The 27,814-nt window shown below is 41.8% G+C and overlaps 1 protein-coding gene across 4 annotated transcripts in view; it reads right to left on the bottom strand.

The window, feature by feature from the left end:
* LOC124614023 (endoribonuclease Dicer-like) overlaps positions 1–27,814 on the bottom strand; it is a 444,738-nt gene that overhangs the window by 165,708 nt on the left and 251,216 nt on the right. For all 4 annotated transcript variants that reach the window (XM_047142837.1, XM_047142840.1, XM_047142839.1 and 1 more), the window contains exons 12-14: positions 25,682–25,903; positions 20,628–20,804; positions 9,497–9,719 (exon numbers count right to left, since the gene is read on the bottom strand). In XM_047142837.1, the coding sequence (XP_046998793.1) occupies positions 9,497–9,719; positions 20,628–20,804; positions 25,682–25,903 (622 nt within the window). The remainder of the gene's footprint in view (positions 1–9,496; positions 9,720–20,627; positions 20,805–25,681; positions 25,904–27,814) is intronic.

Raw genomic sequence — 27,814 nt, 5'->3', positions numbered from 1 at the left:
TGCCTCACGTGTTCCAACATTTCTACGGAATCCAAACTGATCTTCCCCGAGGTCGGATTCTATCAGTTTTTCCATTCGCCTGTAAAGAATTCGCATTAGTATTTTGCAGCTGTGACTTATTAAACTGATAGTTCGGTAATTTTCACATCTGTCAACACCTGCTTTCTTTGGGGTTGGAATTATTATATTTTTCTTGAAGTCTGAGGGTATTTCGCCTGTCTCATACATCTTGCTCACCAGATGGTAGAGTTTTGTCAGGACTGGCTCTCCCAAGGTTGTCAGTAGTTCTAATGGAATGTTGTCTACTCCGGGTGCCTTGTTTCGACTCAGTTGTCTTTCACTGCTCTGTCAAACTCTTCATGCAGTATCATATCTCCCATTTCATCTTCATCTACATCCTCTTCCATTTCCATAATATTGTCTTCAAGTACATCGCCCTTGTATAGACCCTCTATATATTCCTTCCACTTTTTTGCTTTCCCTTCTTTGCTTAGAACTGGGTTTCCATCAAAGCTCTTTATATTCATGCAAGTGGTTCTCCTTTCTCCAAAGGTCTCTTTAATTTTCCTGTAGGCAGTAACTATCTTACCTCTAGTGAGATAAGCCTCTACATCCTTACATTTGTCCTCTAGTCATCCCTCCTTAGCCATTTTGCACTTCCTGTCGATCTCATTTTTGAGACATTTGTATTCCTTTTTGCCTGCTTCATTTACTGCATTTTTATATTTTCTCCTTTCATCAATTAAATTCAACATTTCTTCTGTACCCAAGGATTTCTACTAGCCCTCGTCTTTTTACCTATTTGATCCTCTGCTGCCTTCACTATTTTATCCCTCAAAACTATCCATTCTTCTTCTACTGTATTTCTTTCCCTCATTCCTGTAAATTGTTCCCTCATGCTCTCCCTGAAATCCTGTAAAACCTCTAGTTCTTTCAGTTTATCCAGGTCCCATCTCCTTAAATTCCCACCTTTTTGCAGTTTCTTCAGTTTTAATCTATAATTCATAACCAATAGATTGTGGTCAGAGTCCACATCTGCCCCTAGAAATGTCTTACAATTTAAAACCTGGTTCCTAAATCTCTGTCTTACCATTATATAATCTATCTGGTATCTTCTAGTATCTCCAGGGTTCTTCCATGTATACAACCTTCTTTCATGATTCTTGAACCAAGTGTTAGCTACGATTAAGTTATGCTTGCACAAAATTCTACCAGGCGGCTTCCTCTTTCATTTCTTACCCCCCATCCTTATTTACCTACTATGTTTCCTTCTCTCCCTTTTCCTACTCTCGAATTCCAGTCACCCATGACTATTAAATTTTCGTCTCCCTTCACTATCTGAATAATTTCTTTTATCTCATCAATTTCTTCATCATCTGCAGAGCTAGTTGGCATATAAACCTGCACTACTGAAGTAGGCGTGGGCTTCGTGTCTATCTTGGCCACAATAATGCGTTGACTATGCTGTTTGTAGTAGCTTACCAGCACTCCTATTTTTTTATTCATTATTAAACCTACTCCTGCATTACCCCTATTTGATTTTGTATTTATAACCGTGTATTCACCTGACCAAAACAATTGTTCCTTCTGCCACCGAACTTCACTAATTCCCACTATATCTAACTTTAACCTATCCATTTCCATTTTTAAATTTTCTAACCTACCTGCCCGATTAAGGGATCTGACATTCCATGCTCCGATCCGTAGAACGCCAGTTTTCTTTCTCCTGATAACGACGTCTTCCTGAGTAGTCCCCGTCCGGAAATCCGAATGGGGGACTATTTTACCTCCGGAAATATTTTACCCAAGAGGACGCCATCATCATTTAATCATACAGTAATGCTGCATGCCCTCGGGAAAAATTATGGCTGTAGTTTCCCCTTGCTTTCAGCCGTTCGCAGTACCAGAACAGCAAAGCCATTTTGGTTAGTATTACAAGGCCAGATCAGTCAATCATCCAGACTGTTGCCCCTGCAACTACTGAAAAGGCTGCTGCCCCTCTTCAGGAACTACACATTTGTCTGGCCTCTCAACAGATACCCCTCCGTTGTGGTTGCACCTACGGCACGGCTATCTGTATTGTTGAGGCACGCAAGCCTCCCCACCAACGGCAAGGTCCATGGTTCATGGGGGGGAACAATAGCATAGGAAAATGTAAAACCAAGACCCATATTTTCAAAATTAAAAGTGACGGTAAAGCGATAGAAGATGCTCAACAGGTTGCCAATATATTCAATGAACATTATGTGAACATAGCCCTGAACCTAATTAAAAGTCTGTTCAATTCAATTAACAAAAACATAACAGTACCAACTTGTGAAAAGACAATGTTTCTGTACCCAGTAACAGAATGTGAAGTTACAAATGCTATTAATAAACTAAAAAATAAAATGTCTTGTGGTACTGACAGAATTCCAGAGAACGTAATCAAATTTAGTTCTACCAGTATAGATACTCACCTAACTGACATTATTAATACTTCTTTCAGGACAGGGGTGTTCCCATCAAAACTAAAACTCTCCATAACAAATCCACTTCACAAAAAGGATAGTACAGCTGACATAAATAATTATAGGCCAGTGTCATTATTGTCAGTTTTCTCTAAAGTAATTGAAAGAGTAACGTATGAAAGGCTAGCTGACGTCCTAAATAAAAATAAAATACTGACTAATGCTCAAAATGGGTTTAGAAAGAAGAAAGAACAGATTCACAGAAACGGCAGTCTTCCAATTCATGAAAATAGTTCTAAATGCCTTGGACAAGAACGAATTAAGCTGTGGAATATTCTTAGATTTATCTAAAGCATTTGATTTAATCAGCCATGACTTATTGCTTATGAAACTAGAATGTTATGGGGTCCAGGGACTTGCCTTCAAATGGCTCAAGTCTTATCTCTCTGATAGACAACAGCAAGTATAAATATGACATGAAGGCAAAGAGTATCTTTCAGATTTCAAAAAAACTAGCTATGGAGTGCCCCAGGGTTCCGTGTTAGGCTCTCTGTTGTTCTTCGTGTACATAAACGATTTGCCAAACCATCCGACAGTTGCAGAAACGGTGATGTTCGCTGATGACACTAGCAATTTTTATTAAAGGGATACACTGAGGATGGTCTACAGCAGAGTGTCTCTAGGACAATAAATGAGACAGGAAAATGGTTTAGTGATAATGCTTTGATCATAAATAACAATAAAACGGTATTGATGAATTTCAGTAATATTAAAAGTAAAGCTAGAAGAAGAGTAAAAGCCGAGTTAGGGAACTATGTTACTGCACAAGCTCCATACACAAAATTCCTCGGTATATGGGTGGACGAGCACTTGATATGGGAAAAGCATCTAGAAGTTTTGAGTAAAAAATTACGTAAATGCTGCTAAGAATGCTTCAGGAATGCTGCAACACTGAATCATTGCTGTATGCCTATTATGCTTACATGAACAGTTTGCTTAGATATGGTGTGTTCTTCTGGGGAAATACAGGTACGGCAAAACAAGCTTTCAAACTTTAAAAAGGGGCTATTAGAATAATGAAAGGTTTTTTTAATTCCCCATCGGGGTGGGCTGGCAGCAGCATATGCGCTGCTCTACAGCCGAAAGACATAGAACAAACAATAGAAGACATTTAAAAATAACAAAGGAGAGAATATGGTGAACATAGATATAAAAAAGGGGGAACATCATGGAAAGCAATAGACAAAAAATGGGGTGACTGTAAAATGGAGATAAGAAACTGTTTAAAAGTAGCACACACAAAAAGCCACACACTGCGACAATTAAAAGAACACAAGGCACAGTATGACTGGAGCATAAAAGGTATTGACGGATGGCGTAGCATATAACAAACACTGACGGCGAACCTCAAGGCAGTACACAATTAAAATCACACCTCTTGACGCACAGGAGAAACAGCACTAAACACAACACTGATGTGGCACACTGACGATGATCAAAACGGAGGATCTGCCAGGCGGAAGGAGATGAGGGAGACCAGAAGAAGGGAGGGAGGGAGGGGAAGAGAGGGGGGAGATGGGCAGGGAGCGCGCTGGAGAGGGCCAGGCAGGGAGGGATGTGGGAAGGAAAGAGGCAAGTATGGGGTGCAGGGTCTCAGGGGGGGGGGGGGGGGGAGGAGGAGGAAAATCCGCTCTGGGAGAAGGAGGGGAGAGGAAAAAGGGGGCCCTGGGGGGGGGGGGGGGGGGGGAACAAGGCCAGGTTATAGTTGGAAGGAAGGGTAGATGTCACGGCGAAGTTCATCATCCGGGAGGGGGAGGCGCTGGAAATTGCCTTGATGAAGGAGATGGAGGGTGTGGAGGTGGAGAGAGGGAGGGATACAGCGATAGAGGCGTGGCAATGGGCGGGGGGTGGAGAGGAAGGAGGAAACCAGAGGGTGGGGGGATCAAGCCTGCGGACAAGGTAAAGGATGCGGAGATGTTGGAGGAACAGGAGGAGGTGGGGGAAGGGGATCAGTTCATACAGGAGCCGTGTGGGGGAAGAAAGGCGGATACGGGAGGCAAGGCGGAGCGCATGGCATTCCAGGATTTGGAGGGCCTTGTAAAAGCGGGTGGGGGCGCAGATCCAGGCAATGCTGGCATAACAGAGGATAGGACGGATGAGGGATTTGTAGGTGTGGAGGATGGTAGAAGGATGCAATCCCCATGTCCGGCCAGACAGGAGTTTCAGAAGGCGGAGGCGGGAATGGGCTTTCTGCTGGACGGTGTGGAGATGAGGGGTCCAGGTGAGGTGTCGGTCGAGGGTGAGGCCAAGGTATTTCAGGGAGGGGGTGAGCTGTATGGGACGACCATAAAAGGTGAGGTAGAAATCATGGAGGCGAAAGGAGCAAGTGGTGCGGCCTATGATGATTGCCTGGGTTTTGGAGGCGTTGAGACAGAGGAACCACTGGTTACACCAAGTGGTGGGCTGGTTAAGGTGGGTTTGGAGGGTACGTTGAAGGGTAGGATAGAGAGCCAGGAAGGCGATGTCATCAGCATATTGGAGAAGGTGGACTGGTGGGGGTGGCTTGGGCATATCAGCCGTATACAAGAGATAAAGGAGAGGGGAGAGGACAGAACCCTGGGGAACGCCAGCCGTGGGATAAAAGATACGGGAGTTGGTGTTGTGGAGGGTGACATAGGAAGGACGGTACGAGAGGAAGGAAGCGACCAGATGGACAAAATTGATAGGCAGGGCATAGGTTTGGAGTTTAAAGAGGAGACCGGGATGCCATACTCGGTCATAGGCATTTTGGAGGTCAAGGGAAACAAAAATGGCGGAGCGACGGGAGTTGAGCTGGAGGGACAGAAGGTGAACGAGGTTTAGGAGTTGGTCTTCAGCAGAGAAGGAGGGTCGGAAGCCACACTGGGTAAGGGGGAGGAGGTGGTGTTGAGCAAGGTGCTAGTGGATACGGTGGGAGAGGATGGATTCAAAGACCTTACTGAAGACGGAGGTAAGGCAGATGGGACGATAGGAAGACGCGGCAGAAGGGGGTTTGTTGGGTTTGAGGAATAAGAGGACGTGGGAGGTCTTCCACAGGTCAGAGTAGAAGCCAGTACAGAGGATGACATTATAGAGGTGGGCGAGGACAGTCGGGAAGGAATAGGGGCTTTCTTGAAGGTGACGGTAGGTGATACAGTCGTGACCAGGGGCCGTGTTGCATTTGGACCAGAGGATAAGTTTAATGTCTTGTGCTGTGATGGGAATGTTTATGAAAGGGGTTCCCTGCAGAGTATCATGCAGGGAAATATGTAAAGAATTTAAAATAATGACTCCTCCTAACATATACATCTATGAATGTGTATGCTTTCTGAAAGCTCACCAGGAATTTTCAACATTAAATAATCAGGTTCATAACCATGAAACAAGGAAAAAGGATAATTTTTCACAGAGACACCCACAAAGGAGCACTCTACCAAAAAAGTGTAAACTACCAGCCCAAAATACTTTATAGTGCATTGCCTTCTACAATAAAGAAAATTAAAGAATTCCATAAATTCAAGGTAGATCTTAAACAATTTTTACTAACACATAGTTTTTATAGCATTGAAGAATATCTGAATATGGAAAAGTAATATTATTTATATATACTGATATAAAATATTTGTATTTATTATCCAAGTTTTTGAAACAAATTAAAGATAAGAAACTATATTGTAATTGACTACATCCATACAATGTATATTGTTCACGGATGAATAAAGAGATTGACTGATTGATTGAACTGAAATTTCTGTTACAAAAAATCTCGTTAATCAAGACAGGAATCTGCTCTTCATTTTGCTTCGAAATCTTTATTGGAAGTTATAATTTGGAGGAAACAATTTTCTGGTTACAGAGCGGCTTTTATGGGGATTTAGATGTTCATTGCCACCATGGACTATGGAAGGAGATGGACTGAGACCCCCTGCCACAAGATGAAAGGGAAGAACATGCTTTCCAAAGTGTCGCATACTCACTACAGCCAGACAAGGCAAGAAAAAAAGAGATTCTATAAAAAAAATTAATTACACAATTTCCCATGAGTTAAGCCCAATCTCAACTATGATATACCATAGCTCTCTATGGGAAAAAAAGCGGCACCTAGTGGATAGCAGGAAACACAACTTGCATCACCACCATTCTGTGTAGAAGTGATCCACAAAATTACTCTCCAGTATCACTGACATCCAGCTCTTCAGATTATTAGAATATATTCTTTGCTCAACCATAATGAGGTATTTCAAACAGAATTACCTCCTCCATGTTGATCAGTACAGAGCACAGCTTCCAAGAACACGGATCATCAAAACAATTACGTGAATGCAGCTTTTCGTACCTTCTGAAACACATTTGACTCAGCAGAACACCAATGCATATTAACAAAACTACAGTCCTATTGGGTAGTATATAAAATTTCTGACTACAATGAGGATTTGTTGGTCAGGAGGACACAGTATATCTGCGACGGAGAGTTATTGATGGATGAAGAAATAACTTCACGTGTGCCACAGGAAACTGTGTTGCAACCTTACAATGCCTGGCAGAAAACATTAATAGTAACCTCAGATATTTTGCACATCTATAGTAATCTATAATTAAGTACTATCTAAGAAACCCTGCACAAATATCCATGTGTATTTATTTTGACAGCATTTCAATGTGACACAAGGCTGGCAACTTGCTTTAAATGTTCGGAAATATACGACTGAACTCCACAAAATGTAAGAACATAGTATGAATGAGTCACAACTGGAGTAACACAACCCACGCAAATACATGGGAGCTTCTATTACATAATGGAGATTCTAGGTTGGAATATCAACAATATAAGGAAAAGATAGATTGGCACTTACTGTAAAAATGACACATTAAGATGCCGACAGGAACAATGAAAATACACTTACGCATTAGCTTTCGGTCATAGCCTTCATCAAAAATAGAAACACACATATTCTGGTTCGAGCTGCCGGAGATGGCGGTCATGTGTGTGTGTGTGTTTCCTTTTCTGATGAAGCCTGCGACCGAAAGCTAATGTGTAATTCTCTTTTTGCTGTTCCTGTCTGCAACTTAACATGTCATCTTTACAGTAAGCAGCAATCTATTTTTTCCCTTATATTGGATCTTTTATTAAGTACACGAATATATTAGCTGGCAATATTTTGTCATTCATATTCTGTATAATCTGACATACAAGTTGAAAAACAGTATGTTCTCTGGAAAGAAACTTTGGAAATCTGAATTTTGACCAAGAATTGTACACAGTGTTTCAAAGTGATCTTTACAGTGTTGATCACACACCTGGCTGCCCTCAGGTTTTCATTACATGCATGATACACAGTCCTGTAACAAGTGCATTTTGTTGATGGATGTAGAATACATAAAATACATACATACATACATTAATCCTTGTTGCATAGATCATGAATACGACATTTCGTAATGATGTGGAACGTGTCACTTCAACATAAGTTTTCTTTACCCAAAATAATTAATTAATTTTTTTTCAGTTACTACTTCATATCTAAGAATTCATCTATTGAGTAGAAGGAGTTGTCATTCAGAAATTCTTTTAATTTGCTTTTAAATGTTGGTTGGCTATCTGTCAGACTTTTAATGCTATTTGGCAAATGACCAACGATATTTGTGGCAGCATAATTCACCACTTTCTGTGCCAAAGTGAGATTTAATCCACTTTGGCACAGAAAGGGGTGAATTATGCTGCCACAAAATCTTTGGTCATTTGCCAAATAGTATTAAAAGTCTGACAGATAGCCAACCAACATTTAAAAGCAAATTAAAAGAATTTCTGAATGACAACTCCTTCTACTCAATAGACGAATTCTTAGATATGCCTTTAAATGTCCCAAGTACAGAAATTTAAGGGATTAAGGACAGGCGAACAAAGAGACCATGATATCAGACCACTTGGACCAATACATCACTCACTGAACATTTGTGTCAGACACTATTGTACAGGGTGCAGAAAGTGAGGTGGTGCCCTGTGATTCATAAGCCACATCCACTGTCTTACTACAATGGTAACTCTCTTCAATAGTGCAAGTAATCTGACACACACAAATTAGTGATAAATAATGAACTATTAATCTGCTTGCTAAATGTATGTTCCCATAAGTCAGTCACTTCCAATTCCTACTCACAAATTGATACTGAAGTGAAACTGATGCCTTGCTTCCAAGATCACTCTAGGATTTGCATCTGCCCACACATGGCTATTGTGGTAAAATATCATTGAACTCTATACAAATCACACCTTATCCATCAACAAAACAAAAGCTGTGAACTGCAGATTTACACTTATTAGAATCCACAGTCAGATCAGTAATCTGGCATGGTGGTCTTATGGTCTGACAGCTTACACACACTGCAATGGACATGATAAGTAACTGCTTATGCAGAACAGGACGCTTAACAAGTGTGGTTTAGATGCATTTAACAGCTTCAATTCTCCATACACTGGCTTCAGCATCATCTGTGACTTGTCACAACATTCACACCTCCATAAAAGGCATGCGAAATATGTGATGTCAACTATGATTCCTTCTCTTTGTTATAAATGATCCATGTCTGAAAGCTACTGGAACAACATTTTTTCATATGGAATGGGACCTCAGGATATTTAATTTCACAATTATATTTAACTCCAAACAATCACCAATTTTGTGCGATGGCAGCACAAACTCTAAACAATACATATTGAATGGCTGATGTATGAGACTGTTCCAAGTCTTACGAAGGACCACACTCGAAAACTATATATAGACACAAATAAACACAATCAATTAGAAATGAACAACTGACATCCCCAAAGCAAGTAAAATGCCCCACACCTCAACAACTACATTTTTCCTGATGTGTGTTTATATGACTTTTTCATAGTTTTGTACAGTGCTATTCCTGTAAAAATATGGGATATCTAAAAAAAAGAGCCTTTTTATGTACTTTCACTAAGACATCTACTGAATACAAAAGTGTGTGTGTAAGTGTTAAAAGGTTTTTATGAAACTCACCATTTTCTGATTTCCTGACAGGCACAATCAAATACGAATGATCTCTTCTTTCCTGGTCGACACACATGAAGGGCTTTACAATGTTCAGCACCTTACGAAAAATAAACTGATGGAATTCTTCACAATGACATATTTCCTCTTTACTTAATGTGTACAGTTTGTGAGTGTTCCTCACTGTTACTTTGAGTTTCCCTTCTGAAGAATATAATGGAAATAGAAAGTCCTGAAATGAGAACAATTTACCTTTAGAGGAAATGTTTACCCCATTTCCCTTATTACAACTAACAATACAATCACAAACACCGTATTACTGATGATGATGGTGGTGATGGTGAAGATGATGACAATGATGAAATGAGTCATAAAATCTTTGTTAGAAGCACATTCTTTGGTATATTTGCGCACACATTCACCCTCATCAAAACCTGAAACTGTGAATACTTCCTTTTCCGTACAGTTATAGTACAAATACATTAATCTGGGTACCACTGGAGGGTATTAGCGAAGTCAATTGACATGAACTGAAATAACAGGAATCCTTCAACCCTCCCACTCTTGCACCAGAGAAGAGGGCACAAAAGTGTCAGAGCAATTAACAAAAGTAGCACAACTTCTTTCTGTGTGTTTTACACGTGAATGAATATAAATCAGTCACATGTATACACTAAAGGTATGAACTTAAAATTTAATGAAAAGTACAAGTTCGATGGATTTGTCACAGATCAACAATAAACGCTCAACTATAGAAATATATTATAAAGCAGTAATACACAAAAAATATCTCTGAAGCACCAAACATGTGAGAAACTGTCATATGAGTGTAGCTCACTATTCACCATATGGTGCTGGGCAACAGACGTGAGCATACAAATGTCAGCAAATTGTTCAATTATTGAGTCAGGAGAATTTTGTTTCTGTACCGTTCGTTTACAATTGGCTGAAAAAGTTATAGAGATACTTTGGATAAAAAGACCCTTGTTTTTAACACAGTGAAATTCTACAGAAACAGCTTCACTTTAAATAATAATAAAATGCTATCTTCTAAGGTTGAACATCACAGTGCTATACAGAACATGATCCTACTGAAGGTGGTATGCCACTGTCTTCTTTCAAACTTGATCCTACTTACTCAGACAGTTATAAGGAAACCTACAGCTTAATATGGGCGCTCTATCATGTTGTGTTTTGGCATTTCTTTCTGTTAACAAAACATTATCAGTGAAGAAAATAACAGAAAAAATATTAGGGCCGACTGGGGACTGAACCCTGGATTTTTCCATGGTAGTCTCACAATTAGCTGCTTACTTTTTATTGACTGTAGATTACTCTGTGCTCATCTAAAAATTATTTTATGACATGTTTACAGACCATGATGATTATTGTTTAGATTTATCTTGTAGCAGATGTGGGTCCACATTTAAATTCAGATTATTTATATGCAAAGGAAGAAATGGTGTCTCATTACTGCCTGTTGTACATACCATATATTTTTAGATTATACTCTCACATATATTTAATAACTATATATTTTAAGTTTTACAGTGGAGTAATTAATGCTCAACTGTTTGAAGATTACTTGGAAAAGAAATGGCCCCTCTGTTGGGCAAGTCTCTAACGCCATACTTTTCAAGCTTGATCAGAAAAATCTCATCAAAACCTTTGATCATGAAGAATGTCAAAGTCCATTAAAATTCATATTATTTCTCTTTTATCTTATGGGTTTAGCATGCAGTTAATGCACTCTTGGACAGCAGTTATCAATGATCTCTCATTTCTGAATCCAATTTATTCCTTACATAAGATTTTATGTTTGTTTTTAAATTACATAAGTTTGTCGTGTATAAATTTGGAATGCATGAAATAATCATACAGTAATCGGAATGTAGTAATTTATGTTTTTGCTCTCACTTTTCTATAAATTGGAATTACCTTCAGCTAAGTAAAACTGACTGCTTCAAATGAGTAATCACAGAGTGTCATTGTGGTAATACTATCAATGCCTGCAGAGTATAAACTTTTAAATTATTTTATTCCATTTGCTACTTCATTTTATGTGGCAGTACTGATCTGCATTGACTAACTAGATGTGTTTCTTTTACAGTTGTCACATTGACTATTTTAATTAATTTTTGACCTTTTCATATTTTCCGTACCACCAGCAAGGAAGTTATTTATGTGCCCATTGCTTTTAATGGCATATAAAATTTTTATTTGTATCTGATTGTGTTGCATTTTTACATGATGAACCGTTTGCAACAATTTGTTTTTATTTTCTGTGACATTTCACACACCCTTACTTTATCTGTTGAATTATATAATATGTATTCACCATTACGCATTAATTTTGATTTTCTAATTGTTTTGTGTAGCATTTAATTTGTTGTTTTGCACAATAAGGTTGTCCTTAAACTGAAGGTTGGTTTGAACAACACAATGCTTTACTGGTTCTATTGGAAGCAGTATGCCATTGCCTTCCTCTGACCTTCCAATTGACTTACTCATCTGGTTAGAGGGTGACAAATTGTGTAACATGGTGTATATTGTGGTCTGTTTAAAAAATTCTGGAACATTCATAATTTCACACCAATGGTGTATAGGTGTGAAATGCAGTTGGCATCCCTGCACACGCCCGTGTTTAATATTTAACTGCCAGGAGTTTCACTGTTGTATGCCTGTTAGTTATTGTTCAGCACTCTATTGAGTAGAATGTTGTGTTACACAGTTTGCAAATTTCGAGCTAGAGGAGTAATGTGTCTGCATTAAATTTTGCATGAAACCCTTTACAGAGACACATCAAATGATGTAGGAAGCCTATGGTGATGAGTGCTTAAGCCTTATTAGGTGTTACAAATGGCTGGCACAGTTTAAAAATGGCTGAATGGAAGTTAAGGATGACCCTCATTCAGGACAACCTTCGATGTCTACCAACGACACTTGTGCAGGTATGTCAATGAAACTGTGTATGCCAATCGAAGACTGACTGAGAGATTGCAGAAGAATGTAACATTTCAGTTGGATCAAGTAACGAAATCCTGACACATCACCTCAGAATGCAACATGTTGCCATCAAGTTCGTCCCATGGCTCACGAGTCAAGACGAGAAAGACTTTCGCCTTGCAATCTTTGAACAGCTTTTGGATCACGCAAATGAGAATGAGATGTTTCTCAAGAGAATCATAACTGGTGATGAGGTGTTGGTCTATGATTATGATATTCAGACAAAGGTTCAGTCTTCATAATGGGTTGGGCAAGATTCTTCTAGACCAAAAAAATCTCATCAGGTTAGGTCAAATATCAAAGCTGATAAGTTTTCTTTGACTTTGAAGAATTTGTTCAGCATGAATTCGTGAAACAGGGACAAACTGTTAATCAATGGTACTATTAGGACATGTTGTGATGCCTGCGAGAAAATGTGAGAAGGAAACAGCATGAAAAGTGGCTCTTGCATCATGACAATGCATCTGCATATGCATCTGCATATTCATCCCTGTTGGTGCTTGACTATTGTACAAAAAACAAAATCACTGTGCTGCCTCATCCTCCGTACTCTCCAGACCAGGGCCCCTGCAGATTTTTTTTTTTTTTTTTTGCCCCCCACAGTTGAAAACACCACTGCAAGGACAAAGATTTGCAATGATAGTCAAGATAAAAGAAAATTCTCAGAAGGCACTCCGCTATCCAGCAAGTGGTGTACCAGGACTGCTCCCTGAAGTGGGAACAGTGTTAAGAGCGGTGTATCATTTGTGGAGGAGAGTACTTTGAAGGAGACCATGCGCAGTAAGCGAAAGGTAAGTAAAGAAAAATTTTGTCGACAAAGTTCCGAATTTTTTGAACAGATCTACACTCCTGGAAATTGAAATAAGAACACCGTGAATTCATTGTCCCTGGAAGGGGAAACTTTATTGACACATTCCTGGGGTCAGATACATCACATGATCACACTGACAGAACCACAGGCACATAGACACAGGCAACAGAGCATGCACAATGTCGGCACTAGTACAGTGTATATCCACCTTTCGCAGCAATGCAGGCTGCTATTCTCCCATGGAGACGATCGTAGAGATGCTGGATGTAGTCCTGTGGAACGGCTTGCCATGCCATTTCTACCTGGCGCCTCAGTTGGACCAGCGTTCGTGCTGGACGTGCAGACCGCGTGAGACGACGCTTCATCCAGTCCCAAACATGCTCAATGGGGGACAGATCCAGAGATCTTGCTGGCCAGGGTAGTTGACTTACACCTTCTAGAGCACGTTGGGTGGCACGGGATACATGCGGACGTGCATTGTCCTGTTGGAACAGCAAGTTCCCTTGCATGGTAGAACAATGGGTTCGATGACGGTTTGGATGTACCGTGCACTATTCAGTGTCCCCTCGACGATCACCAGTGGTGTACGGCCAGTGTAGGAGATCGCTCCCCACACCATGATGCCGGGTGTTGGCCCTGTGTGCCTCGGTCGTATGCAGTCCTGATTGTGGCGCTCACCTGCACGGCGCCAAACACGCATACGACCATCATTGGCACCAAGGCAGAAGCGACTCTCATCGCTGAAGACGACACGTCTCCATTCGTCCCTCCATTCACGCCTGTCGCGACACCACTAGAGGCGGGCTGCACGATGTTGGGGCGTGAGCGGAAGACGGCCTAACGGTGTGCGGGACCGTAGCCCAGCTTCATGGAGACGGTTGCGAATGGTCCTCGCCGATACCCCAGGAGCAACAGTGTCCCTAATTTGCTGGGAAGTGGCGGTGCAGTCCCCTACGGCGCTGCGTAGGATCCTACGGTCTTGGCGTGCATCCATGCGTTGCTGCGGTCCGGTCCCAGGTCGACGGGCACGTGCACCTTCCGCCGACCACTGGCGACAACATCGATGTACTGTGGAGACATCACGCCCCACGTGTTGAGCAATTCAGCGGTACGTCCACCCGGCCTCCCGCATGCCCACTATACGCCCTCGCTCAAAGTCCGTCAACTGCACATACGGTTCACGTCCACGCTGTCGCGGCATGCTACCAGTGTTAAAGACTGCGATGGAGCTCCGTATGCCACGGCAAACTGGCTGACACTGACGGCAGCGGCGCACAAATGCTGCGCAGCTAGCGCCATTCGACGGCCAACACCGCGGTTCCTGGTGTGTCCGCTGTGCCGTGCGTGTGATCATTGCTTGTACAGCCCTCTCGCAGTGTCCGGAGCAAGTATGGTGGGTCTGACACACCGGTGTCAATGTGTTCTTTTTTCCATTTCCAGGAGTGTAGTATATGCAGACTGGGCCAACAAATGAAAATTTGTACCAAGGCCTTAATTCAAACCTGGGTCTTCTGTGCACTAGGCAGATGTGCTAGCCACTATGCCTCTTGTATAAAAGCACACAAATTGGATCTGTCTTGGTATTTTACTGCACCTGGATTATCTAAGGATACAATGCTAAAAATGACTGGACAACCACTAGAATTTGATTAGGATATGATTCTAATAGTTGAGAATAGCTTCAGCCTGCACATATATATCATGGATGCTTGAGACTTGAAAAGGTCTCTGGAACCGTATTGTTTCATTTGATTAAACCACCTACATGTGGGTTCTGGCAGGATCCCCATTTAATTTGATGCTAATGTGCTATTAAAAACAGATGGAGAGCTTCTGCAACGCTGTTTTGAGTTTAGGATGATACCTAATCAGAAGAGTCAAGAGTGGGAATTTGGATTGAGGAGGGAGGCATGCTATAGTAGTCCTGGCAGTTTAACAAAGCCACTGTGCCAGGGTGGTGTAATGGTTATCGCATCTGTGTAGTGAACAGGAGACCCGGGTTTGAATCGCAGCCATGGTACAAATTTTCATTTATCGCTTCAGCCTGCATCCTGCATATGTAAATCATATATGTTTGAGACTTGATACAGTTTCTGGAACTATATAGTTTCATTTACCATGGATTCCAAACTACAGTGCAGCTTGGCACTTTTCACATCAACAAGTCCCTAGCAGAAGTAAAAGAAGTAATGAAATCAGAAAAAAATACAAGGAAGAAGTGAGGATTGACGGTCAGAACTTAGTATGTGTAATCTGACATTCACCAACATAGCCAGCAAGTCATGTCTCTGTGTAACCCATATGAGGATTTATTAAGTTATATAATTTAAGGGTTAGTCTTTTCTTCTTGTTGTGACAGTGCCACGACATTTAACAGTGCCGCCACGACAGTACGCGCAAACGGCGATAGAAGCGCTCCGCAACTCGGCTGAGCGCGGGAGCGCCACCTAGCTACGAACGGCGCCGGCCGCATGTCACGGCACGGCAGTCGAATAAGAGATACTGAGTTGTTATCATGTAACAAGCTATTGTTTCTAAGTGAGTGTGTTTGAATATCCACGCAATTATTGGTGATTAAAGGTTATAATACTTATTGGCGACGAGGTCGGATATTTTCACTGCGTTGTGGATTAGTGTGTTCGTGACGGGGCAGACATGAAACAGCTTATGCGAGCGCTCATTGAACAACAAACACAGCTGACGGCTGCTATTCAGGCACAACAAACACAGCTGACGGCTGCTATTCAGGTATTGTCGACGTCGCTTACTCATCGTCTGTCTTCCTCTTCTCCGCCTCCATTCCCTCATTACGACGAGGCCGCTGAAGTTTGGGAGGATTATGAGAGGCGTTTGCGGCAACACTTCTTGGCTTTCGGCGTTGTCGATGCTCCTATGTGTAAGTCGTTATTTCTACCTTGGATTTCCCCATGGATCTATCAGCTGCTATCTCAATTAGCCCCTCTGCGGGAACCTGCCTCTCTGTCCTTCCAAGAAATGTGTGACTTATTGTCTAACTATTACTGAAAAAACACCCATGTCGTTGCCGCCCGCGTGGCACTCTACCGGCGTCGTAAACAGCCCCATCAATCTTACCGGGCTTGGGTGGCGGAACTACATGGTCTGAGTAGGAAATGTCAGTTTGTCACGGACACTCATCATGAGTCTTATGCTGATTCAATGGTTAGGGATGCTATTCTATGGCTTGCTCCTGATAAAGAAGTTCGGCAATGTGCCCTAAAACTGCCAAACCCGTCGTTGTCGGAAGTTCTAAGCATCGCTCAATCCTTTGAAGTGTCTCATGCTGCTGGCGCGCAAATAGACACATGGTGTGATGTAGGCGCTGTACAGTCAACTTTCGACACGGACAATTTGCCTGTTTCACAGGAGAACGAAGATGTGGCAGCGGTTCACTCGCGTAAACAACGTCGCGTTGGGCCGCAACGCTCGCAGCGAAAACAGCAACCACAGATGCAGGTTCGTTCCGCACTTCCTTCTTGTCCACGTCGTCTCGTACAGCATGACAGGGCCGCGTGTCCAAAACGTTGGGCCACGTGTAATTCATGTAGGAAAAAAGGCCACATTGCTTCTGTGTGTCAGTCCCCTAAAGTTCCTGTTGACAAGGACGAGGCATCGGACATGGATGTTAACTGTGTGCTTTCTCAAACAAATAAGTTGTTTGTTACTGTTCGTGTTCTGGATAAAAACATTCGCATGCAAGTGGACACTGGCTCTGCAGTAACTCTCATTAATTCTCGCACGTATTTGGAGTTGGGCTCCCCTCCCTTGTCTCCAGTTACGCGAAATCTGAGAACTCATAATAAACAGTAAATTCCTATCATTGGCCAGTTTGATGCTTCCACTGCCTACAAGTCTGTTGTTAGGTCCCTCACGTTTTATGTGGTGGATCATGCGGGCACTGAAAACCTGTTCGGTTATGATGCTTTCCAGTTGTTCGGGTTCTCCATTGATGATGATGTGCACCTCATATCTGAGGATATTCCGTATCAACAGCTGGATGGATTGTGTTCTGAATTTTCGTCCGTGTTCTCTGCTGGTCTGGGTCGTGCCAAGGATTTTGAAGCCCACATTACTCTTAAACCTACAGCTCGCCCTAAGTTTTTCCGAGCACGCCCTATTCCGGTGGTGTTGCGTGCACCTGTCAAGGCTGAGATAGACAGGTTAACAGCTTCAGGGATTCTCCTTCCTGTTACCTCCAGCGAATGGGCATCGCCAATCATGGTGGTCTCTAAACCAAACGGGAGTCTGCGACTGTGTGGTGATTTTAAAGCCACTGTCAACGCTCAGAGCCTCATCGACACTTATCCTCTTCCCCGTCCTGAGGAGTTATTTACCAAGCCCGCTGGGGGCCAGTTCTTTACCAAACTTGACTTATCGGAGGCGTACCATCAGTTGCCGTTGGATGCTTCTTCCAAGGAATTTCTAGTCATCAACACTCCTTGTGTGTTGCATCAGTACCAGCAGTTACCATTTGGCGTCGCTAGCGTGCCGGCCATTTTTCAGCGGTTTTTGGAACAGCTCACAGCTTCCGTTCCCAGCTGCATAAACTATCTGGATGACATTGTTGTCACGGGGGCCTCCACTGAGGAGCACCTTCGCAATTTGCGTTCCCTGTTTTGGGTTTTGCATTCGGCTGGGTTGAGGTGCAATCTGGACAAGTCACAGTTCTTCCAACCCTCCATTGTGTATCTTGGTTTCCACTTGTCGCGTGAGGGTATACGTCCTCTACGTCAGCACATTGCGGCCATTAACGCTCTACCCCGGCCGTCTACGGTCAACGAACTTCAGGCATTTCTAGGCAAGATTGCTTATTATCACAAATTCATTCCATCCACGGTGGTGGTAGCTCATCCTCTGCATCAGCTGTTATGCAAGAACGTCCCTTTCTGTTGGTCCGACGAGTGTGAGCAGGCTTTTGTCCACCTGAACCGGGTCAGCACTTGGTTCTGGTGACTGCCGCGTCACAGTATGGCCTACGAGCTGTTCTCGCCCATCGGTATGAGGATGGGTCGGAACGACCCATCGTCTATGCTTCCAAGACCCTCAACGATGCGCAACAGCGTTACTCTCAAATCGAAAAGGAGGCGCTCGCTCTCATTTATGCTCTAAAAAAGTTCAGCATTTTTTTGTATGGTTCTAAGTTTCACCTCATCACCGACCAGAAGCCGCTGGTCTCTCTGTTCAGCCCCTCGGCGTCACTTCCGGATAAGGCAGCTCACCGCCTGCAACGTCGGGCCTTATACTTGTCTCGTTTTCACTATGAGATTCACTATCGCCCCACAGCCCAGCATGCCAATGCTGAAGCATTGTCGCGATTGCCGATGGGCCCCGACCCGGTTTTCGATCGTGATGAACTACTCTGTTTCCACATTGATGAGGAAGAACGTCGTGCGGTCGAGGGTTTTCCACTTACAGGTTTGCAGGTCGCGTCGGCTACTGCGCGGGATCCGGTCCTGCGTCAGGTGATCGGTTTTGTTCAACGGGGTTGGCTGGACAGGACCAAGGGCCGGGCATCGGATCCCCTTTGCAACTACCATGCCTTGCGCCTTCGTCTGTATGTTCATGATGGTGTTGTTCTTCTGGTCACGGATGGCGCCTCTCCACGGGTCGTGGTGCCAGCCTCTCTTCACAAAGATGTTCTCAAACTGTTGCATGAAGGCCATTGGGATATTTCTCGGACTAAGTCCCTGGCCCGCAGGCACGTTTATTGGCCAGGTAATGATTCGGACATCGCCCACATGGTTGCTGCGTGTGGTCAGTGTGCTCAACAACTGGTTGCACCTCATACAATGCCCTCTCCGTGGCCTGATCCAGCGCAGCCATGGGAACGGGTGTACGATGACTTTGCCGGCCCCTTCCTCGGTACTTATTGGCTACTGTTGATTGACGCCTTCTCGAAGTTTCCGTTTGTTGTTCAATGTCCGTCGGCCATCACTGCGGCGACGACGCTGGCTTTGTCCAAAATCTTTGCGCTAGAAGGTCTTCCATCCACAATCGTCACGGGCAATGGCCCTCAGTTTTCTTCGCAGGCCTTCCGTGATTTTTGTACTGGACAAGGGATTCATCATGTTACAGCACCGCCCTTCCATCCGCAATCGAATGGGGAGGTCGAGCGCCTTGTCCGCACTTTCAAAAGCCAGATGAAAAAATTCCTTAGTGATTTTTCCACAGATGACGCTCTGCTGCAATTTCTGAGTTCTTATCGCTTCACGCCTGTGGGTGATCACAGCCCTGCTGAACTCTTGCATGGCCACCAACTGCGCACTCTACTGCACCTGCTTCACCCTGTCAGGCCTTGTGCTGTGTCCCCTAGTGCGGGAAAATACTCTGTGGGCGCCGACGTGTGGGCACAAGGGTATGGATCTCGCCCTAAATGGATTCCGGGGGTGGTCAAGGTCCTTTGCGACCGCCGGCTTTGTGAAATACGTACGGACGATGGCATGGTTGTTCGCCATTATGATCAGATGCGCCCACGAGTGGTGGCCACGCTGGTGCCACCGCCCCTTCCTTCGCCTCCACCAGCCCGAGAAGCCAGTCCTGTCGCTGCTACCGATCTACCGTACGTGTTGATGCTGCCGACGTCGCTATCACTTCCGAGTACGCCGGAACCGGCCCCAGTCGCGGCGCCGTCTTCTCCGGGACCCATCTCGCTGGAGCACACCGCCAGGTCCACGACACCTATGGATGCTGCTCCAGAGTTTTCAGCCATCATCTCGTCCAGGAGGCACGTGCCACGCACAAGCTTCCGTCCTGGACATTTTCGACCATACTCTCATGTATCTCCGCGGGATCTTGTCGGGGCCTCACAAGAGGCCATGTATGTCTCCGCACTGTCCATGTTTCCAAGGAAGTGAGAGTTTTTTTTTTTTTCAAGGGGGGAAAAGTGTTGTGACAGTGCCACGACATTTAACAGTGCCGCCATGATAGTACGCGCAAACGGCGATAGAGGCGCTCCGCAACTCGGCTGAGCGCGGGAGTGCCACCTAGCTACGAACGGCGCCGGCCGCATGTCACAGCACTGCAGTCGAATAAGAGATACTGAGTTGCTATCATGTAACGAGCTATTGTTTCTAAATGAGTGTGTTTGAATATCCACGCAATTATTGGTGATTAAAGGTTATAATACTTCCAACTTCAAATTTAATGTGTATCCAATTTATCATATGTTGTATCCTCCCCATCAAGTAATAGCCTCAAGGTTTTATTTTACACATGACCAGTAACTGAAAAAATATTGAGTAACTTAATCTACACTAAATTCTAGCATCAAAAAGAATAAGAAAAGCACTAAAATTAAAATCAAACCTGTGGAATTTCTTTGGATGATAATATCCCGAAGTGTTCCTCTTTATTGAACATATCATACAAAATCATGTCATCACTGTCTTCAGGTGGTTTTGGATAATTTGCTTCTATTTCAATGATGTGTAAATATGTAATCTGTAATTCCTTGGGTCTACAGTCACTGTACATTAAAGGACACTGCAATAAGAGCAGAAAACTTCAGAAATTAAAATTATGTAAAGCTACAGTCTACATTACTGAGGTGTTAGAAACTCTAGGAAAAAAGAAACAAAAAATAAATTAAAACATTTCACCATGGAAAAAAACAGAAAGTGTGCATACATTACTATATTGTTACAGCAAACTACAGGGAAGAATCAAGAGTTCCTAGGTTCTTAACTCAAAGCAGTTGAGTTGAAAAATATTTCATTTCCTTTCATTCTTACATTTCCTTTAGAAACGCAGTACAATATGAATTTCATTGATGAAGATTCAAATAAACTGTAAGTGCTCTATTTAATTTCTGTCTTATCTTCTACAGTAAACCATCATTTATTCTGAACTTTAACACTTTCACCGCTGCTGTGGACATGTATACGCATGCTGCTTCAGTTTTCCTACAGTGCTACTGATGTCTATATGCATCCTGAGCCATCGACCACCCACTGGTGTGGACAAGTTACTTCTACATGTTGGTGAATAAAAAAGTTTCATGAATTTCACACACAACATGTTCCTCTTTGCATGAAATCATTTGCAAAAAAACCTTTTGTGGAATGAGATAATTGTTATAACCAAGTAATTACGATTCACACGGGCAGAAATGGGTATGCTGCATGCGACTGTCCAGTGAATATAAAAATCAATAACTGAAGAAGAAAACGTGATACACGTTCTGCTCTCAATTTTAAATAAATCTTCAATATCTTATCTACACTTCATATACTGCAATGTATGAATTAAAAACAACAATTTGCAAAGTTTACCCAATGCATTTTTACTTCCCCAAATTCCTTAAAACTTTGTGGTACGTCTTAATTCACATGACACAGCACAGTAACTATGAAGAGTAACAAAAAGAAATTGAGTCCCTCATCGAGTGATGATATGAAATATAAGGCACGCAAAAATCAAATTTTTTCAGTAAAATGGTTTTCTTAAAATTGGATGATAATCATTTCGTAGTGGCAGGCACTTCATTCCTCATCAAAGGTTATCAGCATTTAGCAAGCGGTGCAGACACAACAGAGCCACGCGCAGCTCAGGATGCAGAGCGCACGTCTATAACAGTGAAGGGGCTAAGCAACTTCTACATTAGGAAAACCAAGGCACTGAAAACTCTGGTAAACATGCTACAATCAGGCATACAACATATCAGAAAGCACAGACAGTATTCTTCTAGGGCAGCAGAAGCCCTATGATCACAAAAGCCATAAACATACATCATATCAGCATTTATTTCATTGGTGTAGATGTGCGGCATTTTAGCCAGCATGTGTACAAACTCAGAGCACTGATGCTTCTCTCTGATGTAATCTGAATCCCTCTCATTACTTTACTCAACACACCATAGACAACTGTGTGTTCAACGACCTAGTTTAATCCTTTATTTAGAACACACAGAAATATGGCGAACAAAAATTTTAATTTGCTGAACAAAATATGTTTGGTCATGACACCAATTGTACATTTTCTTCTTCTTCTTCTTCTTCTTCTTCTTTGTTTTCCTTCAAAATACAGTATTATGCCTGTAAGTATCATTGCTACAAAAGGCACGTGGGTGCTGCAATATAAATACTACAATGTTGTTCCTGTGGCACAAAGAATGGTTGCATTTTATTCCAGTTCATATGAAAGGTCTTAAAACATTCAATTTTGCTACAAAGGACAGAACAATTTCACAATTTTAACATTTTACAGTTCATACCTCTGATGGCAATGCCTACATCTTTCCTTTTGGCACATACTCTGGCAAGTGACTGAAACTAATGCTGCTTCTGCTTCTTCTTCTTCTTCTGGGCTTCTTGTCCACCCAACAGCAAAATTCACTCTTCCTCTTTCCAGAAAAGACACGTCCATTTGTAACACCCCAGTAAGAATTCGCCAACACATTTGTATAACAACTCACCTTCAAGACTTTCTCTTTCCTTTTCTAAGCGGTTTTCATTGCACAAGTAAAAACAGCATCATGAAACTGAAAGAAACTGCTACACCAATAACTGACACTCACATAATCTTGCATGGTATCTTCTAAACATGCCCACTATTCAGAAAATTTTCACCAGAGACAACAGAATATCATTATATATTTGAGCTTAAACATAGCTTGCAAGCACCATTGCCATTCCAAGGATTAAACTTGCAACATGTTGCAGAAAACAGTTTGCAATTTGAATGTTGGTTGAGAACAAAATTGCCAAATAAAGGGTTTAATGGCAAAAAGACATCCCACGCAAAGAAGCTGAAAGCAATGAGGTAGGTTGGGCTACAATAAACCTTCAAAGGGGTTGGGTGGTTCAGTATGTTCTGTCTTGGAAACCATTTGGATTAGGGTATATGTCCATATGAAGCTTTTGGCTTCAAATGAGCTTTTCTGTCATATCCTTGAATATTTACCATTCCTCCTGCATCACCCATATAAGTTTATAACAGTCAGAACTGGTTGTATTATCCTAAAAGCTGTCCTTTTTTAAGAGTTCCAAGTTAGGGTTAACTTTTGTTAGGAAAAGATTGGGAGATGAGAGGACTGATGTACGTTGTATTATGAAAAATAACAAGAAAGCTGATTGAGCAATGCAACAATCATAAAACTACATTCTTAAGATGAAAACGTTAACTTTCATATGGCAGCAATAGTTACTGATTTTATACATGGTATTAACAGCAGTAGTGAAGGACATTACTTAAAGACAGAAATTAACAAGTAACTACAGCATAATAAATGAACTTGTCAGGAGATCATTCATCTAAGTGTTAAGTGTTCATCTAAGCGAAATGTGTGGTGTTGGTTATCACTCCAGATGAGTGCTACATCACCTTATGCCTAACTTCACGGAGAATAATACTCACCAATAATAAAATGATATAATGAATTATTATACATTAGGGCACAAATATTGTGAGATTTTGCTATGTATTTTCATGTGGCAAGTTATATCAGAGGACGACATGCATCTTGAAGTGGGAATGGCAACTGCAGCAACTTTGCAATGGGAAGTACCTGTATGGGTGTCTGTGCACACTCCATGTATCATTGGCCCAGGCTGGAGTAATGCATTGTCCCTGGAGCAAAGCCACATTTGAACACTTCTGAGATCGTTTCAGAGAGAAGCAACAAAGATTATGATAGATAATGCATTCATATTCTGAACTGCCAAGTTGACATTTCTTTTGATAGTTATTGTCATGTTCCTGTAGAAAGAACTGTTTATCATGAGTAGCTAATAGCATTGCACTTCAAGAATAGATGGCAAATAGATCTGAAAAGCATATTTATTAACTTAACTGCATACTGTGCAAAATTCTTGACTTCCACCATGTACTGAGAAACACAATATGAAGTCCAAGCTTTTTAGCACCCATGGCCTATCAAGAGATTGGCAACTAACAGAATAATATTTTTATCATCAATACTTGAAGCTAATTTAAATTTTTCAGTAGCAATGAAGGACAAATTACATTTCCAAGCCAATATTTCTTGCACATTTCGCCTTCATCAGTAGCTTTTTGCTTTGTTTAAATTACTGGTTTCTCCACAACCTACAGTCTTTCCAGTGTGTTCCAGTGTGCACGCGTCAACAGTAATGGAAAATTAGAAACACCATCCAAACAGTCATGAACGAACTAGCCATTTCCTCTGATGTATCGATACTGCGTGGAACTTTGCTGTCATGTAAGGCAGCAGCAGCCAGTGAAACTTGTAGAAGCCAGTTGAGAGTAAGGCCTCATTGCGTAAAGCGGGGTTATTGTGAGTGTGTGACAATGTTGTACTAGTTACCCAAGTGTGTGGCCACTGTTGAAGCATTCATTTGCACAGGATCTTTTGAAAAAAACAAAGAATTTGTTTCAAGAGAAATTTCTACGATGTTCTGTAAGGGTATAAAGCACCATAGAGTTACTGATTGAAAAATGGCGGTATACAGGATCGGTTCGAAATGCTCTCAGGAATAGACAACTTTCTGTCTGCACATCTCTTAAGTCAACCATGAGATTCAGTCAACAGGTTCATCGGAGTGAGAGAAGTTGCAGACATGTTTTAAGGGCACCGAAGTTAAAAGTGCACTGGGTGAGAGTTGTGCAAGAACAGAAGGAGCCTGACCTGTAGAAGAGAGGGGGTTTCTGTTCATGGCTGTTGAAAAATGTTGCCAGTGGTGTCTTGCAAAGGCACCAACTGTCTGAGTACATACATTTCTAAAATAACCAGTACTGGTTGAAAGAAAATCCACAAATGATCCACCAGGTACCCGTACATGACGAAAAGATTGGTGTTTAGTGTGTCATTTCCCCCACAGTCGTTTTGGGGGCCATATTCTCTGAGATGACAGATTCAAACGTGTATTCGGGAATTCTGGAGGAGTTTTATTCAAACTTGACAGAGGAGGAGCGTCAGTTATGTTACTTTCAACAGGATGATGCAACATGCCACACATCAGCTGCATCATTGTCCCATGTTCATGAGATATTTACACCAGAGGACAATCAGCAAAGGCTTGTGGGCCTCCTCGGTCACCAGACGATGTCCACTAGTGACTTTTATTATGAGGACTGTTAAAGGGACAAGTATATGAAATAAATCCCCACGCAATTGAGGAAGTCAAGACCAGGATCCAGGATGTCATCAATAGCATCACAACAGAACAACTGCCAAGAGTATATATGATTCTCCACAAGCATCTCACAGGTGTGCTGAAGTGGGCGGAGGACACTTTCAGCACCTATTGTGAAGATGAGTAATCATATCAGATACATTAAATTTCATTTTATGTTCATGTGTTGACTTTACAGGCCAATTTTACTTGCCGCACCCTGTACAAGACTTATGTCTATGGAACTGAAAAAGAAATGCATGACTATACCCTTTTAACGTATAATTGTTTACGTTGCCTTGATCCTTGCTGTGGTGAAGAGCCACCGATTGGCTCTTTTGTAAGATATGGAAACAGTTTCTCATGGTAGACAATGTATTCACTTGGTCTTGGGACCATGTCATCATCAAGTTCACCACATTCATGCAGCCGCTTTACAGCTTCTATAGCTGCTGACTGTTTTGCTAATCTTTTATTTTTCTGGGGTTCACCCTGAAATAAAACCATATGATCCGTTACTGCTGTACAAATGGAATTAAATATTTATATTTGTAGAGAAGCTAAAATATCTTAAAACTATTTCTACGAGATTCTTTTTCTTTCTTTCTCAATATGGCCCAAACTGACTTTTCTAGAAAGAATATTATTCTAATTCCTACATTGGTATAAGTTTCTTCATACTCTGACTCCATATTGCATGCTTCAAAAAGATTGTGGTAGCACATCTCTTCTAGTCATTTCATCCATGTATTCCTGTTTGCTTACTGTTGGAAACTGTGTGATTTGTTTTACATATGATTAATCATGAGCCATTGTGCTTTACTACTTACAGATATGAAAATGTTTTTCTCAAGTGCCTCAAAATTCTTAGTTACTTTCAGGACAGCCGTATCATCTGCAAACAATATCTTCTTTTCATTTTCATCTACTTTTACACTGTTAAGAAATAAACTGAACAAGATACGAACATTTTATGTTTTTAACTTCTGATCAACATAAGTTCAATAGTTAAGCAGTGTCTCTAGTTGCCCTGATACAATGCTGTACAGCCTGCAGTATGCCTAAAAATACCACAATTCTTGGATGGAGCAGTATGTATCACACTAGCTTTAGAGCACTAGCTTTTTTTCTAGCAACAGCGCACACACACACACACACACACACACACACACACACACACACACACACAGAGCCACGGTAGTGAACATTTTGGGGTCAGTGCGGTTGTGTGTGTGAATGAGTGTATGTGATCACTGGGAAAAGAGCTAGTGCTTGAAAGCTAGTGTGAATTCTGTTTTCTGTTATGTGTTCCTGTGCCCCAAGCATCGACCTGCTATAGGTGTGGTTGCCTTTCCCTTGTTTTATGTATAATACTCGAATTCTTTAATTCTTCAGCAAGACTGTGTGATTTTGACAAATGCCTTGGAGAAGTCAAGAAAAGCTCCAGACATTACCTTTCTTCTATGAAAGTGCTGCATAATAAATTGTATTAAATATGGAACCATTGTTAATGTTTACTCCCCTTTTTGCTATTCATTACATTATCTTTTCACAGGAAAGCAATCTGTCCACTGAGGATGTACGTTTCTAATACTGTCAGAGTAGCCTGATACTCTCCATCCGGAGAATCGAGAATCTCGACAATCTTTGCCTGTTATATGTTTAAATTTTTTGTGTGATTTCTCATTTGCTGTTGCAGTTCCTAAGAAAAAAGGTTGTTAACAGATGGACAGACAGACAGTCTGATTGAAAAACACTGTGTGATATAATTACAGATTAACCATTTTCTGATTTTTCTCTTACTTGTACTCACAAAACCTTGCTTCTTGCCAAATTTTACATTTCTAGGTCAGCAGAAAGTACCCTACAGGTTTTGATGAGGTAGTTTGCGAGTATCAAAATGTGTAACATAAATGGTCATATCTGTTGACTGCACTGACTTAGAAGCTCAATTTTTTTACACCAACAAGGGATGAAGACTTAGTACGTGACAAATTTCATCTTGATACATCTCTCCACTGCTGAGAAGAAGTCTTAAAAAGTCAAACAGGCTGACAGATGGACAGACAGACAGGCAGGCAGGCAGATAACAAAGTGATCCTGTAAGAATTCACTTTTTACCGACTGAGATATGGAACCCTAGAAGGGAAGAGGATTATTTCCAGCATTATTCTTCATTTCATTGCCAATTTGAAAAGACAGAATATAATGAGAATAGTTAGCCCATATACCTATAACTGCCTTGTTTTCGTTAAAGGAAACTTAAGTAAGTATTACCCTAACACAAAAACAAACATGCAATTAACAAGTCATTTGCTAAGCTAACAAAGACACATAACAGCTACAAATTTTTCAGTCTTACCTACTTCAACAAATTACCTGGAAAAACTTACTCAGGGCCCA

This window comes from Schistocerca americana, chromosome 4, assembly GCF_021461395.2.
Source record: "Schistocerca americana isolate TAMUIC-IGC-003095 chromosome 4, iqSchAmer2.1, whole genome shotgun sequence".
Classification (NCBI taxonomy): domain Eukaryota; kingdom Metazoa; phylum Arthropoda; class Insecta; order Orthoptera; family Acrididae; genus Schistocerca; species Schistocerca americana.
The sequence above is the reverse complement of the archived record's forward strand: the minus strand, read 5'-3'. Positions and strand labels throughout refer to the sequence as shown.